We start from the raw sequence: 17,935 nt of genomic DNA, 5'->3' as shown, positions 1-17,935 counted from the left end.
GCGGTGGCGGGCGCCTGTAGTCCCAGCTACTAGGGAGGCTGAGGCAGGAGAATGGCGTGAACCCGGGAGGCGGAGCTTGCAGTGAGCCGAGATCGCGCCACTGCACTCTAGCCTGGGCGAAAGAGCAAGACTCTGTCTCAAAAAAAAAAAAAAAAAAAAAAAAAAAATTGTGAATTGTTATTTTGTACAGTTCAAATTTAAGATTTAACCTTCCAAATTAAATCATGCATTTGGTAGCAACAATTATTTTAGAAATAAATGAAAACAATGATTTGGTTAAATATATAATCGAATTTCATGAATTACTGGTTTCCAATGAGGTTATATTAATATTAATGTCTTTGAATATTTCTATTCATTCCCTGATTCAGATCCCCTCCCATCATCACCAATTGAATGACTGCTTTGATTTGCATTTTTTCAGATTATTGATAAGTATGAGCATGTATTCATGTATTTTTTAGCCATTCAAGTTTCCCCTCCTGTAAAGTTCTTGTCTATATCTTCAAGTAATGTCTGGTTGGCTGTTTATATTTGCAAATTTTTTTTTTTTTTTTTTGAGACAGAGTCTCGCTCTGTCACCCAGAGCTGGAGTGCAATGGTGAGATCTCAGCTCACTGCAATCTCTGCTTCTGGGGCTCAAGTGATTCTCCTGCCTCAGCCTCCCAAGTAGCTGGGATTACAGGTGCCCACCACCATGCCCAGCTAATTTTTTATATTTTCTTTTTTTTGAGACGGAGTTTCACTCTTGTTGCCCAGGCTGGAGTGCAATGGTGCGATCTCGGCTCACTGCAACCTCCGCCTCCTGGGTTCAAGTGATTCTCCTGCCTCAGCTTCCCAAGTCACTAGGATTACAGGTGCCTGCCACCACGCCCAGCTAATTTTTGTTGTTTTTTAGTAGAGAAGGGGTTTCGTCATGTTTTGAGGCTGGTCTTGAACTCCTGACCTCAGGTGATCCACCTGCCTCAGCCTCCCAAAGTGCTGGGATTACAGGCGTGAGCCACAGTGCCCCTTTTTGTATTTTTAGTAGAGACAGGGTTTCACCATGTTGGCTAAGCTGGTTTCGAACTCCTGACCTCAAATGATCCTCCTGCCTCGGCCTCCCAAAGTGCTGGAATTACAGGGGTGAGCCACTGTACCCGGCCAGAAATTTTTTATATCTTAGATCCTTTACATACTAGATATTGATTACTTCTCCCTGTTTGGCATCACTCTGTTACATTTTTCAGTTATACCATTAGGGGAACAGAGTATTTAATAGAAAACCGAAAGTCCACTTTTTATGGATAAAAAGTGTATGGATTTAACAATGTTAAGTCAAACTATAAGTTGTTAATAAGTTTGAGTTTGGGGCATTGATGTCTTTATAGTGGAATTTCCTTCAGCCATAAATACTATTATCCATTTATTCAAGTCTTTCTAAATGTCTTTTAGGAAGGTTTTACAATTTTCTCAATGTAGGTGTAATTTTTGCTAGGTTAATTCTTTAGTACTTTTAATTTATTCACTATAATTAATGATATTTTAAAAAATGCCTAGCCGGTTATTATTAGTGGTTTAGGAACATTTTTGGATTTTTTAAGTTAACCAATATTGAGAAACTGTGCTAAACTCTGTATTTAAGTTTTTCTGTTGATTTTGATTGTTTTTCATGAAGTTGATTCTCTCTCTTACAACCAATGACAGTTTTGCTTCTTTCTTTCCAATTGGCACCTCTTTTTATATTTAATACCTGCAATAGCAGTTATCTTTTTCTTGTTTCCGATTTAAAAGACCATGTCTAAAATTTCCTTCCAGTTAAATATGACATTTGCTGCAGTTTGATCACTAAGCACAAAGTTAGGAAATATTTTCTTATTCCTATCTCCTTTGTTTTTATGATAAACATGTTGTTGAACTTAAGAAATAAGTTACTGGTACTTGTTGAGATAATCATGGTTTTTCATAGCAATTTACTAATATGATAAATTATATTGACAGTTTTCTAATGTTAAGCCATTTTGGAAATTGCTCTGCTTTATATTTATAAGTAAAAGAGGACTATAATTTTATTTTCTTGGATTATCCTTTCCTGGCTTTAAAATTAAAATAACACTAGCCTCAAAGAAAGATCTTAGTAATTTTATAATTCTCCCTTTTGAACATGAATAAGATAGATCTATTCCTCAACAATCCTCTAGGTCTGTTATTTATTTATTTATTTTGCAAAGCAAGTCTTTGATTTTGATTTACTTGCTTACTAAGTTATTGGCCTATTTAATTTTTAAATTTTTGTGGCCAATTTGCCACTTTCAGAAATTTATTCATTTTGTGTAAGTTTTCATATGACTGTTCACAATATTGTTTTGTTATTTTTGCTATTTGTTGCATTAGTATTAGTTCTCCTTTTTCATTCTATATTGTTACTCTGTATTACAGAAATAATTTTCTGAGTATTACATGCCACCGGTTTGATCAATTAATCTCTAAAAAAATTATATTTATTCTATTTGTGTTTGTTTTTATTGATTTCTGCCTTTAGTTTTATTATATTTTTCCTTCTCATTTTGTTGAGTTCCTTGTTTGCTTCTTTTGCTCAATATTGACATCTGATATAATTAAGGTGATATATTAATTCTGAATGCTCCTTTAAATCTGTCCAATAATTTTAAATGTCATTTTTTCCTTTTTCCTGCAGACCTTTTTTAAAAAAATTATGTAAGCAAATTTCTTCTTTTTCAAAGAGTTTTTAATACAATGTTTATGCTTCATTATGGCTGGGAGTTTTTCCCCTTTTGTTCACTCTTCTGTGTCCCAAGTCTCTTTTAACCTAAAAATGTTGTTTTTAAGCTATTTTTTTTTTTTTTTGAAATAGGGTTTCACTGCATCACCCAGGCTAGAGTGCAGTGTCTCCATCATGGCTCACTTCAGCCTCAACCTCCTGAGCTTAAGCAATCCTCCCATCTCAGCTTCCTGATTAGCTGGGACTACCCACATGTGCCACCATGTTCAGGTAATTTATTTTTATTTTTTGGTAGAGACAGGGGTCTCACTATGTTGCCCGGTATGGTCTTGAACTCCTGGCCTCAATCATTATGAAATTGGTTGCTTAACTCTATAATTTGAATCTGGATTTAAAAATAATAAATATAAGATTTTATTTTTAAAAAAATTAGAAAATAAGATTATGAGAGGTGAGGAGAATTATGCTAAGGTATACGTGTTGGGAAATTTAAGAAATTGACTTAAAAAAATAAATATATGTATTGTCCTTAGTAAGTTAAAACAGCAGAATAGTAAAATATAACTCTTAATGTAGCAAGATAATATTTAGCCTAATGAAAGATAAGACAGAAGAAAATATACTAAAATGAAATATAAAAAAATTAAAAGTCCTATTATATCAGTAATTACAACACACAAATAGGTTAAGGCTGGATGCAGTGGCTCACAACTGTAATCCCAGTAGTTTGGGAGGCCAAGGTGGGAGAATTTTTTTTCCAAGTGTTCAGTTAATATTTCTCTAATAGAGGAAGGCTAAAAATAAAGTGATAGGAAAATATATGGGAAAAATTAATGTAATAGAATGATGTACATATGCTTATGAAAAGACATGTATAAGAATGCTTATAGCACCACTATGAAAAATGCTTCCAATTTGAAAAACAAAGAAATGTTAATTAATAGAAGAATAGATAAATAAATTATAATATACAGTATTTATAGAATAGGATACTATACATCAGTGAGAATGAATAAGCCACACTACAGGCAATAACATGGATGGATTTTTAAAATCTACTGTTGAGTAAAAAACCCAGACACAAGTGAAGACATATGCTATGATGCCATTCATATAAAATTCAAAATCAGTTGAGCCTGGTCTATGGTGTTAGAAGTAGGAGAATAGGGGCCGGGCGCGGTGGCTCACGCCTGTAATCCCACCACTTTGGGAGGCTGAGACAGGCGGATCATGAAGTCAGGAGATCGAGACCATCCTGGCTAACACGGTGAAACTCTGTCTCTACTAAAAATACAAAAAAATTAGCCGGGCGTGGTGGCGGGCGCCTGTAGTCCCAGCTACTCCGGAGGCTGAGCCAGGAGAATGGCGTGAACCCAGGAGGCAGAGCTTGCAGTGAGCTGAGATCGCGCCACTGCACTCCAGCCTGGGCGACAGAGCGACAGAGCGAGACTCCGTCCCTCCCCCGCCCAAAAAAAAAGAAATAGGAGAATAGGTCAGGTGCAGTTGGTCATGCCTGTAATCCCACTGCTTTGGGAGGCGTTGGCAGAAGGATCATTTGAGGCTAGGAATTTCAGGTCAGCCTGGGCAACACAAGACCCCATGTCTGGAAAAAAAAAAAAAAAAAAAAAAAGCTGGACATAGTGGCTGCACATCTATCGTTCTAGCTACTCTAGAGGCTGAGGTGAGAGGATCCCTTGAGCCCAGGAGTGAGTTATGATCGCACCACTCATTCCAGCTTGGACAACAGAGAGAGACTTTGTAAAAAGAAGCAAAAACAAAACCCCAAAGCTTTGTCTCAGTTCCTTATGAGAGGGTGGTAGTAGTAAAACACAAAAGGCTTCAGGAGGTGAACATTTGATGATTTCTTTGTCCTTTTTATTTTTAAGAGCCAAGAACTCTGGAATAAGAAGACGACGAAGGAGGGGGGGAGGGGGTGGAGGAGGAGGAGAAGGAGGAGGAGAAGAGAAGGAGAAGGAGGAGAAGGAGAAGGAGAAGGAGAAGGAGAAGAGGAGAAGGAGGAGGAGGGCCGGGTGCAGTGGCTCACGCCTGTAATCCCAGCACTTTGGGAGGCCGAGGAGGGCGGATCATGAGGTCAGGAGATCGAGACCATCCTGACTAACATGGTGAAACCCCGTCTCTACTACAAATACAAAAAATTAGCCGGGCATGGTGGCGGGCGTCTGGGCCACAGAGCGAGACTCCGTCTCAAGAAGAAGGAGAAGGAGAAGAAGAAGGAGAAGGAGAAGAAGGGAAAAAAGAATCCTTATCATTAATGCAAGTGGAAGGAAACTCTTCACCAAAGAATTGATCACATCACGAAAGGTGAAATCATTGCGGAATTGATTGCTTAAATATATAATTTGAATCTGGATTTAAAAATAATAAATGTTAGTTTTTTCTTTAAAAAAAAAAGTCCATTGGTTAAATTCAGCTTGAATCCTTTGCTACTACATCAAGAGCTAACAGTTCAACAACTGATCTCCACAACCTCCCACCTCATTTCCTTTCTCAGTCCAGGTAGCAGGAAAATGGAAAAAAAAAAAAAGATTTTTTTTTTTCCAAACACTTTCTCAGTTTCCCCAGTGGTCACCTTTGAAAAGGGAAAAATGTCTGAAAATAGGCAAAGCTGAATATAAACATCATTTAATTCCCCCCACACAGACAGCCTCCGCTCCTATGAGGGCGTGGGGAAAAGGGAGTGGAAGAAGGGGGCTGGGGAGGAGGAAGAGGCGGGAGGTGCGGTGGGGGCACAGGTGACGCTCCTCCCGCCTCCCTAGCAGAGCTCCAGGCGCACATCCGCAGTCAGCCACCTCGCCTGCGCCTCCAGGAGCGAGGATGGAGAGGCTGGTGAGCGGGGCCGGGGCTTGGGAAGGAGGGCGCAGGGCGGGCGATGTCGAGCCGGTGGCCCTGGGGCGGGCGGCGAGTGGAAGGCGCGGAGCTTCGGCTCTCGCCACAATCTGGTCGGGGGACTAGATCAGTGGTGTTGATGGCAGCGCTTTTCTCTAAGCGCTTTATCTTGCTGAGAAGCGGATTTTGCCTTCCAAAGGGTGGTTTACAGGCAGCTGCTGGCGTCCAGATTCTCCATTCCAATTGCCTGAAAAAAAGATGCACCAGGCCGGGGCTCCGGGGGCGCTTGATCCGCGCTGGCGAAGCTGGCGCATCCTCCGGGCAGGCTCGGCTCGGCTCACTGGCTCCAGCTCCCAAAGCTGGGGAGGCACAGCCTATTTTAAACTGCCCCCAAAAGGGAAGGAGAAATGCTGTATTGGTTCCATGTTGGCACCAAAAGCTGCGGCGGAGATACAGGTTTCCAGGCTCGCTCTCTCCGGGAGAGCTCCTGCCTCTCCTCTTTGTTATGCAGCCCCTTTCTCCCTCCTAGCCCTTGCCTGGGGGAAGCCATGAAGGATCAGTTAAAGCTGAAGCTACACTTGAGAGAGCTGAAATGCTCTGTGATCATAATACTTTGAAGGGTTAACCCCGGGTATCTAGAGAAACAGACATTTTGTTTATTAGGAACCAGCTTACAAGACAAAAAACGGAGAAGGTTTTCATATACCCCATTGGTATATGAAATCCAAATACAATGGTATTGGTATAAAAATCCAAATACAATGAATGCCTCAAGATAATTCTTTCATGTATGGTTTGTTGGCAAGACCACGTAGCCAATGATTTCACTGTCTTTCTTAACAAAGGAGAATGGTGGTCTGTGAGCTACGGTCTACTGCAAGCTAGATACTGTTAATCTTCTTTGTAACTATCCTTCTAAAAATGAATTATTACCTCGTTTTACACATAAACAGGCGGAAAGGCTGATATTTCCAAGTCCTTGTGACTACATGTGGGGTAATGTGGATTTGGACATAGAAACTTGCTGAGAAAGAGGCATGAATAGGGGCAATATAGCTACCAGGTGGGCAGCTGTCTGGTAAGACCCAGGTTTTTGTGAACCCTGGACTGCATGGCAAGGGTTATAAGTGGGCTTCTTTGTTTTCAGGACTGTAGTTCCCCCTATATGATTTGATCGATTAATTTTTTTAGCTACCTAACACATATTGGCGTTTACTATAACCTAGGCTCTATACTAAGTGCTTTAATTGCCTAATTCTCATAATAACTATGTGAGATAAGGGCAACATTTATTTAGTGCTTATTCGTACTGGCAGTATTCTAGGAGCTTTATATACTACTTCATTTAGTCTTTTTAACCATTAGATTGGTACTATTAATTTTCCGGAGTCTCAGAGAGGTAAAATGATTTCTTTTGCTCACAAATCTAGTATTTGTTTTAGCCCCAGTCACCTCCCTGTAAATATATAAATACTGTTGTTTTCAGATTGGTCATATCTTCAGTTATTCTGAACGGACTCGAGGAAAAAAAAAACTGTAAAATAAAAATACGTATCTATTTAAGAGTAAGGCTTTCCTTCTGATTTCCTTTGCCTCAATCACTGTGTTTTGTTTCTTAACATTGCTGGCTCCCAGTCCACAATATATGGTTTGGTTTGGTATGTATCTGCTTTCTCTCTTGTCCTAAAACACAGATTTTCTCTATGAGAGCTTGTCCATTCTGCATTCTTCATCATGGCCTCTGCTAGAGCCTGGATTTCCACGTCAGAGAGAAGCCTAATGGTTTAAAAAATATCACATCGATTTGGAATGCCAGTATCCGTCTCCACAATTGCCTTAGCTGAAAATAAAACAAAATGTGTTGGGTGGGCACTGGCAATGGAGCCTGAGGAAACATTTTGCCTGATTTTTTCTGACTTTCCTAGATAATTAGATAGGATAAAACAGTCTCAATAACACTGAGAAAATTATCGAGTTATATTTTTTTTCACTTCAAAACCAAAGCCTTTGTGAGTATAATACCCAGCAGTGGACAGGCAGAGTGAGCAGATCTTTGTGGGCTGTGAGTATGTATTCAGGCAGCTGAATCATCTTGGATTTCTCAAAGAGCAGTGACTATGTTATTAGTCTTAGACCTATGAAGACAGGAAGAGAAGTCACAAGGAAGGCATAGCCTGCTTATGGTATGCTTGAGTATCGAATAATAAAATACATGTACAAAGAATAATTTGTCCTAATGGCACCTTCAGATGATATAATCTTGAATTCTCTGTAGCCTTAGAGATGTAAGGAAAAAGCAACTTACATCACAAAGATCAGTATTACTGTATACTATGATGCCACTGCATGGGGTCTAGGATGAGAGTCTAAGTGATTGGTTCTCTCTAGCTGAAGACAAGAAGACACTCAGGTATGTGGCAGCACTTGGGATAGGCCACGGGGAGGTGAGACATCATTCCTTCCAGGACATCTATCCTGAAAGATCCATCAGGAACACTGTGATGGAGATAGTGATGGAGACTCCCTGTCTCTGGCAGTTAGTAAGTGCTGAAGAAGAGCCCTTTTCCAGCAGGCCAGTCTCTAACATGATGCTGGGTCTTCACCCAGACCATGACAGCTCTGGTGCTCAACACACACAACCACCTCCAGGGTACAAGTTGGCCCCAAGAGAGCTGAGACAATATTGGCTCCAATTTTTATCATCTCATTGATCTCAAACCACAGACCCTGACCAGGACAATTGGGGGCCCTCTCCTTATAGCTACACTCCTAGGAAAGACCACCATCAATGATTACCAGGTAATTTTCTACCCCTACCTATGAAGGGACTTGGTTAGTAACTTCTCTTGCTAGAGGAAAAATGAAGCTTATTATATAAGATTAATGTTTGTGAAACACCTGTTATTTGGAATTGGTTTGGTACTTCCTCTTGAAATTTCCCTCATTAAGTTTAGGTCATGGCTGTTTCATAAGGAAAGAAAAGGGCATATATTGACCAGAATTAAAATTAACAAATCCGTTGAGTAGGAGGATATTAGAATTGAGTGGCTCCCACTGGACAGGAAAAGGAAGAGAAATCCTTGTGGCAGGTAAAGGAGGAGAGATTTAGATCCTTGAGAACTCCGTTCCCCCACCCACTGCTCCTAAGCCCACAGGAAGAAGGCTATCACAAGACAATAAAAATCCCAGAAAAATTGAAAGACAAACAGGAAGACCCAGCTTGGAGTGATAAGGAAAATGAATTCCAGCAGGGAAGTCATTGTATCTAAAAGGAATGGCAAAAGGAATGGCAAAAACAGGGCTTAGTTAAGGCAAACACTGAGAATGAGGGGATGGGATTCCCACAGGTAGAATACCACCCTTTAACAATGATCCTGACCCTAAAGCAAGGTCATTTAAGTGATTATGGTCCAATATTCTAGAAATAAGCTTCAAATTATAGTCGCAACAGATGGGGCTAAACAGGAGCCGATAAGAACATATAACTTCAGAAAAGGATGCCCGTGATGAGTTTATTAAGGAAAAAGTGGTCAGGACATCCCGCTAAAGCAACAGGATTCAGTGGATATTGAGGTTCTTGGGAGGCAATGAGACAGGCACAAAGAGACCACTACTTAATGGAAGACTATGATCATACTGCTAAATACCATAAAAGAATAGACAGAGCCAAATAAGAGACTGTTTCTAATGAAACAAGCAGCCAATGTCCCCACCTCAGGAATTTAACTCAGTCTGAGAAAGAAGAGTAGTTTCAAAACTGTCAAGACTGCTTTAGTGCTATATTTTTTTTCACTGACAAGAATCAAAGACTGATAGCTGGGGGAGTGGCGGGGGGTGAGGGGTGTTGACAGGTAGTAAGCATGCTGGAAACAGTGTCTCAGGGTGTGGGGTATATGGTGGGTATATTTGGGAAGTAGTCATCTTTCAAACTGGAAAGCAGATGGGTGTGTTGAGACAAGATCTGGAAGCTGTGGCATGGCAGACAAAGGGAGATAGGACCCCTTTCTTTGGCACTGGAGGAAGAGGCTTGAATCTTCTTGGAGCACTAAAATTTCCAAAAGACCTAAGCAGAAAATGCTTCCGAAGAGGAGGATCTGTACAGCAAGATGACTGTAATCAGGCTCATAAAAGTAAGACCTTACATAAATACAAGTGAGGGGGAAGACATTTCATGTAGGAGGAATGGCTCAAGCAAAAATACCAAGGCGGGAAATTGTGTGGTGCATTTAGAAGTAGAAAAGGCTAGCTGGCAGGGAGGGGATGCATAGGAAGGCAATGGAAATGAATTTGCAAGAACGAAAACGGGCTAAGAACTTTCAACAATTTTCTCTAGATAGTTAGGGGCTATAGAAGAGGATGGCATCTTGTGCAAAGAGGAATTTAAGGAAAATTAATCTGTCAATAGTGTGTAAATACATAAGCTGGATAGTAAACTTAACTAAGTTAGGGACTATATCCGCCTTAGGCACCATTGTCTCCAAAGTACCTACCATAGTGCCTGGCATGAAGTCAGACTCAATAGAGATGATTAATAATAGAATAAATGAAAGAAGTACAGTTGTCCCTTGGTATCCATGGGGGCTTTGTTCCAAGACCCTCACATATACCAATTGGTGGATGGTGCAAGTCCCTTATATGAAATGCTGTAATATTTGCATATAACCTATGCATATCCTCCCATATATATAAACTCATCTCTTGATTGTAATTCCTAATACAATGTAAATTCTATATAAATAGTTCTTATGCTGTATTATTTAGGCAATAATGACAAAAATCTATGTTTGTTCAGTGCAGATGCTTTTTTAAAAAATATATTTTCCATCTGTGGTTACCTGAATCCATGGATACAGAACCCACAGATACAGTGGGCCAACTATATTGGCAAAAGTTCAGTTCCAATAGAAGACAAGACTACTGCACAAAACACTTAGTGTTATGAGCTGAGACTAGGGTAGTAAAGAACAGACACTTCACATGGGTACCAAGGAACAGACACTTCACATGCAAGAATCTCATGTGTAAAGTGACTAATTTCATATCTAGGTAGAGGAAAAATGATTCATCCTGGATGACTTGAGTGCCTGGGAGATAAAAGTACAAAAAAGTAGCTGTTTTGGGTAAAACGACGATTAATTTGATGTTATTCATAAATTTAATTATTCATCATTCGTTCTTTTTTTTTATTCAACTGACAGCATCTTAGGCAGAAGGAAAGATAAAAGAACTAATGTAGGAAATAGCTTGGTAATTTCAAGTCATTGAAAGAATGGTGACGTGGAGCTTGGTGTTCAAGGTGGAAAGCACAGTGACATGAGATTGGATAGCAGATTTGTAGGTGCTGAGCTGCAGGTAGTGACAGATGGGGTCACGCTTTATTATTAGCAGACCTTCTAGACAATGACTTGATGGCTTTCAGAGATTCCTTGGCTCTGTGGAAACCGGTTTAAATGCTTTTTAAAAACAGCTTCAAAATTGAATTTAACATATTGTTGCAGGACAATGAAGCAGGGACTGCTGTGTGAATAGCAGTTTGGTAATTCCTCACAATGATTTGGTCATAGGCAATAACAATGTACTTTTGTGATGATGTGTCAAAATTTTTAAACCAACAAAACTTTATACATAGGGGAGGCAAGATAGTGTGGTAATTATGGTTATGAGCTCTGAAACCAGACTGCCTGGGCTTAAATCCCTTCTCTGTCACTTCACAGCTGTGTGACCTTGGGCAAGTTACTTAACTTCTCTGTGCCTCATTCTTTATTTTGAAAATGATGATAATAATAATGCTTCCTGCCGGGCGCGGTGGCTCACGCTTGTAATCCCAGCGATTTGGGAGGCCGAGGCGGGCGGATCACGAGGTCAGGAGATCGAGACCGCGGTGAAACCCCGTCTCTACTAAAAATACAAAAAAAATTAGCCGGGCGTGGTGGTGGCCGCCTGCAGTCCCAGCTACTCGGAGAGGCTGAGGCAGGAGAATGGCGTGAACCCGGGAGGCGGAGCTTGCAGTGAGCCGAGATTGCGCCACTGCACTCCAGCCTGGGTGACAGAGTGAGACTCCGTCTCAAAAAAAAAAAAAAAAAAAAAAAAAATTATAGTGCTTCCTATATAGACTTATATGAAATATTGGATGAAATGCTTTATCTCAAGTGCTAAGAACAGTGCCTAGTACGTAATAAATGTTCAATAAATGTTAGTATTAGTGGTCTAGTAGCCTTATGCAAAATATTAGTTGGAGTATTATTTTAATGTATCATCTGGTGTGATTTTTTATTCCAGTACTTTATTTTTGTCCTCTGGTCTTTCAAATCAGACAATTAAGCTTCCATTGCCTTAGAGAAGGAATACTAAGCAGAAAATAAATTTTAGTTTCAAAAGCCAAAATTTTGCAATACCAAGAGACTTGGCATTCCAGTTTCAAACGACTAAATGCTAAAAGACCAAGGATATAACGTTCATGCTAGAAAGGGTTGATTGGATGAATGCAGAGTGATGGAGGAACCAGCTTTTCTGGCTCAGGGAGATAAATATTTTGTAGGCTGGGAGAGCAAAATGGGGCTGATTGATGTCTACGCTCAGATACCAGTTTGCATCCCCAAAATAAGGCCCTGTGCCCAGGCCCCAGACATGGGAAGTTCAGGAGAGTAGAAAATAGAACCTGCAAGTAGTTGTCAAGATCCAAGAAAAAAATAATACCTGTGTCTCACAGTCCCCTAAAGGGACTGTAGGAAGCACCATGCTTGTCCATCATGGCAAGTGAACAGTAAAACAGAGATGAATTGATACACAGGAATTTAGGCAGAAAGCCTTGTAGAATTTCCTTTCATCCAGCGCAAGGGGAACCCAGGGACAGCCTCGAAGAACATGAGCAAGCACCAGTTCATCTTGTGAGCAATAATTGCACAAACTAATGACAGTGATGACCTGAGGGGAACACAGCCACTTTAGCAAATGCTAGCATAATAGATGGTTGTAATCAATGATTAGCAGTCCTGTCTTATAGCTGGGCATTTTGTGAACCCCCAGGAATGTAGACGCAATGCTGGAGATTGGGACAATTATGGGGTATTGTGGTGGTGAAAGACTGAATTGACAGAGATTATGCAACATTGATTGGAAGTAAATTCTTATCTCCAGTTGGAATAGTAACTGAAATAAAAATAAAATTCAGTTAAAAACAGATAAAAGTTACATTTTTTACTCATCTGTATTATGAAAAATAGAAATATAGAAAAAATAAAGGAAAAAGTTACATTTCTTGCCTTTGCCCCTTAGTATGAACATACATACAGACCATATGAATGGATCCATGGCACTATTGCAGAGAAAAGTTCAACTGCCTCTACCCTGACTTATTATTTTATAGAAGGATGATGCCCAGAATAGCATTATCTTAAATACTCCCATGATTTATAAGAAGGCCGAGGATTTCTGCCCAGACACATGAAAATAAGTCAGCGAAAGAAAAAATTAAAGCCAGTACTGGTTTTTAAAACATGCAGTTTATATAAAAGACTTGCAGAATTAAAATCAACCTCAACAAAATTCAAGGCAGTCAAATAATGTTCTTGAAAAGTGGTTACCCTCTGAGTTACATTTTTAATATTAACAGATGTGGATTTTTTGGGAAGTGGATGCTGTCTAACATTTGTATTCTCAGCATTTTCTGTATTTATTTAAGGCAGTTTGTTTTCCCCAGTGATCCTATGTTTTTGAGACCTCGCTCTTGACAATGGTGGTTTTAGAAGCAAGGCCCCAAATTGCCAGGGATTGCTATTGTGTTGGAGCCACCCTACTGCTTTTCCCTCCTCATATCCTGAGCATGCTTTGTTATTTCTTCCATTTATAACCTCAAGTTCTGCTCCCACAAAACCAAAATTCTCTGGGGGGTAAAAACTTAGCTACAACATTCCCTGAAATAGCAATTAGATTGAAGCTTCCTTGGATTTGTCCAAATCCAAACCCCCATTTCTGTACTTTGCTTTCTGTCTTCAGGTGATCAGGATGCCCTTCTGTCATCTGTCTACCTACAGCCTGGTTTGGGGCATGGCAGCAGTGGTGCTGTGCACAGCACAAGGTAAAGAAGCTCAATTCCCCTTCTTGGAGCCCAGCAAACACAATTTCTGGGGTGAAGACATTTAGCCAGTATTGTTTGTGCTGTGCTGGTTCCATTTGTCTGCATGAATGATTTAAGCATGTAATCTGCCTGGAGGAGTTGGAGTGATTCTTTCTGCTTTCCACATTTTTGTTTTCAATGTAGAAGCACACTTTGATATTTAGAAGCCGTTTCCATAGTATATGAAACAGACTTACGAAAAAATCCTCTATTTTAAAATGTCCTTTTCACTTACTGAATTGAATTACAAATAATGATTTCCTCTGTTTTTAAAGATATGAGAATGCTTGAATTCAATCTTTTTGGAAAGTAATCTGGCAGTAAGCCTTAAAATTGGGTGTGTTACCTTTTACAGAAAAATGTAGAAAACAATGAAATGTAGAAGTTATATAGGCTCATATTATCTGTTATATAACAAATTTGGTTGTGCCATCTACTTATCTACTGAAGTTCCTAGCTCTTCCTCCTCAGTTCCTTGGGAGGCCACACTCACTTTACCACTGGCCTTTTCATCACTTGCAGTGTGATGTTGCTCAGCATCAGCCTCCACAGATGTGGGTGATGCTGGTGAAGATCAGGTGGGCTTCATGCCCATCTCCAACTCTGGTCCACAACATTCATCACAGGACTTATCAACTGACCAGAGGAATCTAAGTGAGATTCCATAGAGGTAGCAAAGAATTGTAAACTTCCCCTAAACGATTTCTTCCATGGTCAAAAAGAAAAAAAAAAAAAAAAACTCATCTAAGAGTTGAACTCTAGTTTCGAGTCCCCTTTCACTCTGCCTTCTAAAAGCAGTAATTTCTTCAAATCTCTGGTCTGCAAAATCTCAATAAACTTTCAAGAAACCTCAATCCTAGCAACAGATAGTTTCCCAGAACTTTTCACATCTTCCAAGAGTACACATCATTTAGTTTTGAATTATGCAATACTCAGGTGTTCCAACCTGTATTTGTTATACCCATCTTTCATTCCCTGATGTTGTGGGGGAGTTGCTTGTTTGCTCAGCCTTCTTTTTTTTTTCTACTTATACTTGGCAACATTTTATCCAGATTGTCAGTCTTTAAAAACAAGTCTGGATGCTTGTGATCAAGTTTACATTTTGTGTACCATTTTATTAGTGTCTTTATCTTTATTAATTCACTGCGATATTTGAAAGGGAGGGTAGGAGGTTTGGAAGTAAGTATTCATTTTTCATTATCTCTTCTTTTCTATTAAATGTTGCTAGAATTAAATGTTTCTCTGAGAACTGTCTTTCTTTTCTTTCTTTTCTTTCTTTCTTTCTTTCTTTCTTTCTTTCTTTCTTTCTTTCTTTCTTTCTTTTCTTTCTTTCTTCTTTCTTTCTTTCTCTCTTTCTTTCTCTCTCTCTTTCTACGAAATTTCACTCTGTCACCCAGGCTGGAGTGCAGTGGCACAGTCTCAGCTCACTGCAACCTCTGCCTCTCGGGTTCAAGCAATTCTCCTGCCTCAGCCTCCTGAATAGCTGGGATTACAGGTGCCCGCCACCATGCCTGGCTAATTTTTGTATTTTTAGTAGAAACAGGGTTTCACTTTGTTGGCCAGGTTGGTCTCAAACTCCTGACCTCAAGTGATCCTCTCGCCTCGGCCTCCCAAAGTGCTGGGATTACAGGCGTGAGCCACCGCACCAGGCACGTCTTACCCATTTCTATAGATTTTTAGCATATTATGTTCTCATTGTCATTCAGTTATAATAATTTATGATTTTTTCTATGTTTTCTGGTGTACCTGAGACTTAAAAGAAGTATGTAAATTTCTAATTTTATTGTATTATGAACAGTGTTCAAGGCCATACATAGGGTAGCAACTTTTTGTGGCCTATTTTGAGTTCAATTTGGAGGAATGTTTTATGTGTGTTTTGAAAAGTTTATACATCCTTTCTTTGAGTAAAGTGTGTGTGTGTGTCTGTGTGTGTGTGTCTTATGATATCTTTATTCATTTAGTATGAGTTATTGGGTTTGTAAAGTTTATTATTTCTCTTTCATTGTATTGACTTTCTCAAAAGTATGGCTATTTGTTATTATGTTGAGATTTTCCATCAAATAATTTATCATAGTATGAGTTGCTAATATTGGAGAAGGGAAGAAATTTATATTTATACACAGAGAGAGAGAGATCTACATACATATAAAGTTTATAGTGTATATAATATAAACATATAAAACATTGATAATATTAAATACCTAAAGTATATATATAAATATATATTGTTTTTCAAATTTTTTTTTCTTTGTGACATGGACTTACCTTGCCACCCAGGCTGGAGTACAGTGGTGCGATAATTGCTTATTGCAACCTTGAACTCCTGGCCTTAAGCAATCTTCCTGTCCTATGCTCCTGAGTAGCTAGGGCTACAAGTACATGATGCTATGGCTGGCTAATTTTTACATTTCTTGTAGAGATAAGGGTCTCATCTCTTGCCCACACTGACCTTGAACTCCTGGCCTCAAGTGAGTCTTCTACTTTGACTTCCCAAAGCACCAGGATTACAGGCATCAGCCACTGTACCTGGCAGTTTTTCAAATTTCCTATTTAACTTTTTTGCTTTTACAATTGTTTAAAAATATTAAATTGAAGGTTCTCAGTATGATTGTGGATTTAAATTTTTTTCTTTGTAATTCTTTTAGTTTTGTTTTATATATTTTGGAGTTATGTTGTTAGGTGCATAAAGGTTTATGATTGCTATAATAGATCTGATTTTAGATTGTTCCTTTTATCATTTTGAAAAATACTTTTGCCCTTTCGGCCGGAACTGCCATCTTCCAGTAATTCACCAAAATAACAAACACAAAGGGAAAGAGGAGAGGCACCCGATATATGTTCTCTAGGCCTTTTAGAAAACATGGAGTTGTTCCTTTGGCCACGTATATGCAAATCTATAAGAAAGGTGATATTGTGGACATCAAGGGAATGGGTACTGTTCAAAAAGGAATGCCCCACAAGTGTTACCATGGCAAAACTGGAAGAGTCTACAATGTTACCCAGCATGCTGTTGGCATTGTTGTAAACAAACAAGTTAAGGGCAAGATTCTTGCCAAGAGAATTAATGTGCATATTGAGCACATTAAGCACTCTAAGAGCCGAGACAGCTTCCTGAAACGTGTGAAGGAAAATGATCAGAAAAAGAAAGAAGCCAAAGAGAAAGGTACCTGGGTTCAACTAAAGTGCCAGCCTGCTCCACCCACAGAAGCACACTTTGTGAGAACCAATGGGAAGGAGCCTGAGCTGCTGGAACCTATTCCCTATGAATTCATGGCATAATAGGTGTTTAAAAAAAAAAAATAAAGGACCTCTGGGCTGTAAAAAAAAAAAAAAAAAAAGAAAAGAAAAATATTTTTTTCCCTTCTTACAGTGTTTTTGTCTTCCATTCTTTTTTTTCTCTCCTTTTAGAAGTCTTACTGAACTGATTTTGGAACATTCGAGTCTACTTATTGAATTTTTCCTTAATCCCTTCCATATCATTATCTCTTTGTGCTACATTCTAAAATAATTTCACAGCCTGTTCTTACTTTTTGCTAATTTACTCTTCAGTAGCATCCATTTTGCTAAGTCAGCCAATCTGTTGCAATTTTACATTTCTCATTTTCTATATCTCTAATTTCTACTATTCGTAATGCTTTTATTATACTTATATCATCACATGTATTCATGTCAAAGTATTTATTGTCTTATGATGTCTTTATTCATTTTGTATGAGTTATTGGGTTTGTAAAGTTTATTATTTCTCTTTCATTGTATTGGCTTTCTCAAAAGTTTGGCTATTCGTTTTTATGTTGAGATTTTCCATCAAATAATGTATGATAGTATGAGTTGCTAATATTGAGGAAGGGAAGAAATTATCACCATAGCATTTAGTGAAAGCGGAGGGTGTGTAAATTATTATTTGTGTGCCAAAGCTTCAAGATCCTCCAGAACATTGTCCCATAAATCTCTTCACCTATGTTCCTATATACACTCTTGCTTCTTGGAGGCAAACACCTCTGTTCCACCTGCTTCCTTTGTAGATTGTGTGTGTGTGTGTGTTTGTGTGGAATGCATAGGGCTGCTCCATCTTCTTTACTTGAAGTGGTCACTCTGCCTGTTATCCTTTGGCCTTTTCCTGGTCTTTGCTTCTACTTCTCCAAACATGGACAAGATTGGTGAAGCTGCTATCCTACCTGGCAGTTTACATCTTCAATCTCATTGTACCTACTTCGCAGCTTACACAGATCATTCACAATTTCTTGTAACTG

At 39.1% G+C, this 17,935-nt stretch overlaps 1 protein-coding gene and 1 pseudogene across 9 annotated transcripts in view; both read left to right on the top strand.

Annotated features, from left to right (window-relative positions):
- The first annotated feature begins 5,292 nt into the window (after positions 1-5,292).
- The window catches only part of CD200 (CD200 molecule), a 31,091-nt gene continuing 18,448 nt past the window's right edge, over positions 5,293-17,935 (top strand). For 3 of the 8 annotated variants that reach the window (XM_003261808.4, XM_030801693.1, XM_012501036.2), the window contains exons 1-2: positions 5,413-5,569; positions 13,565-13,646. In XM_003261808.4, coding sequence (XP_003261856.1) covers positions 5,558-5,569; positions 13,565-13,646 — 94 coding nt within the window. In that variant the 5' untranslated portion in view covers positions 5,413-5,557. Of the gene's footprint in view, positions 5,570-13,564; positions 13,647-17,935 lie in introns of all 8 variants that reach the window. The other 5 variants (XM_030801696.1, XM_030801692.1, XM_030801695.1 and 2 more) reach the window with 4 other exon arrangements.
- On the top strand, positions 16,448-17,002 carry LOC100585906 (annotated as a pseudogene). The gene has a single exon (XR_001114368.2). The product of XR_001114368.2 is annotated as a 60S ribosomal protein L21 pseudogene (transcript).

The sequence above is a fragment of the Nomascus leucogenys genome, chromosome 21 (assembly GCF_006542625.1).
Source record: "Nomascus leucogenys isolate Asia chromosome 21, Asia_NLE_v1, whole genome shotgun sequence".
In the NCBI taxonomy this organism is placed as follows: domain Eukaryota; kingdom Metazoa; phylum Chordata; class Mammalia; order Primates; family Hylobatidae; genus Nomascus; species Nomascus leucogenys.
The sequence above is the reverse complement of the archived record's forward strand: the minus strand, read 5'-3'. Positions and strand labels throughout refer to the sequence as shown.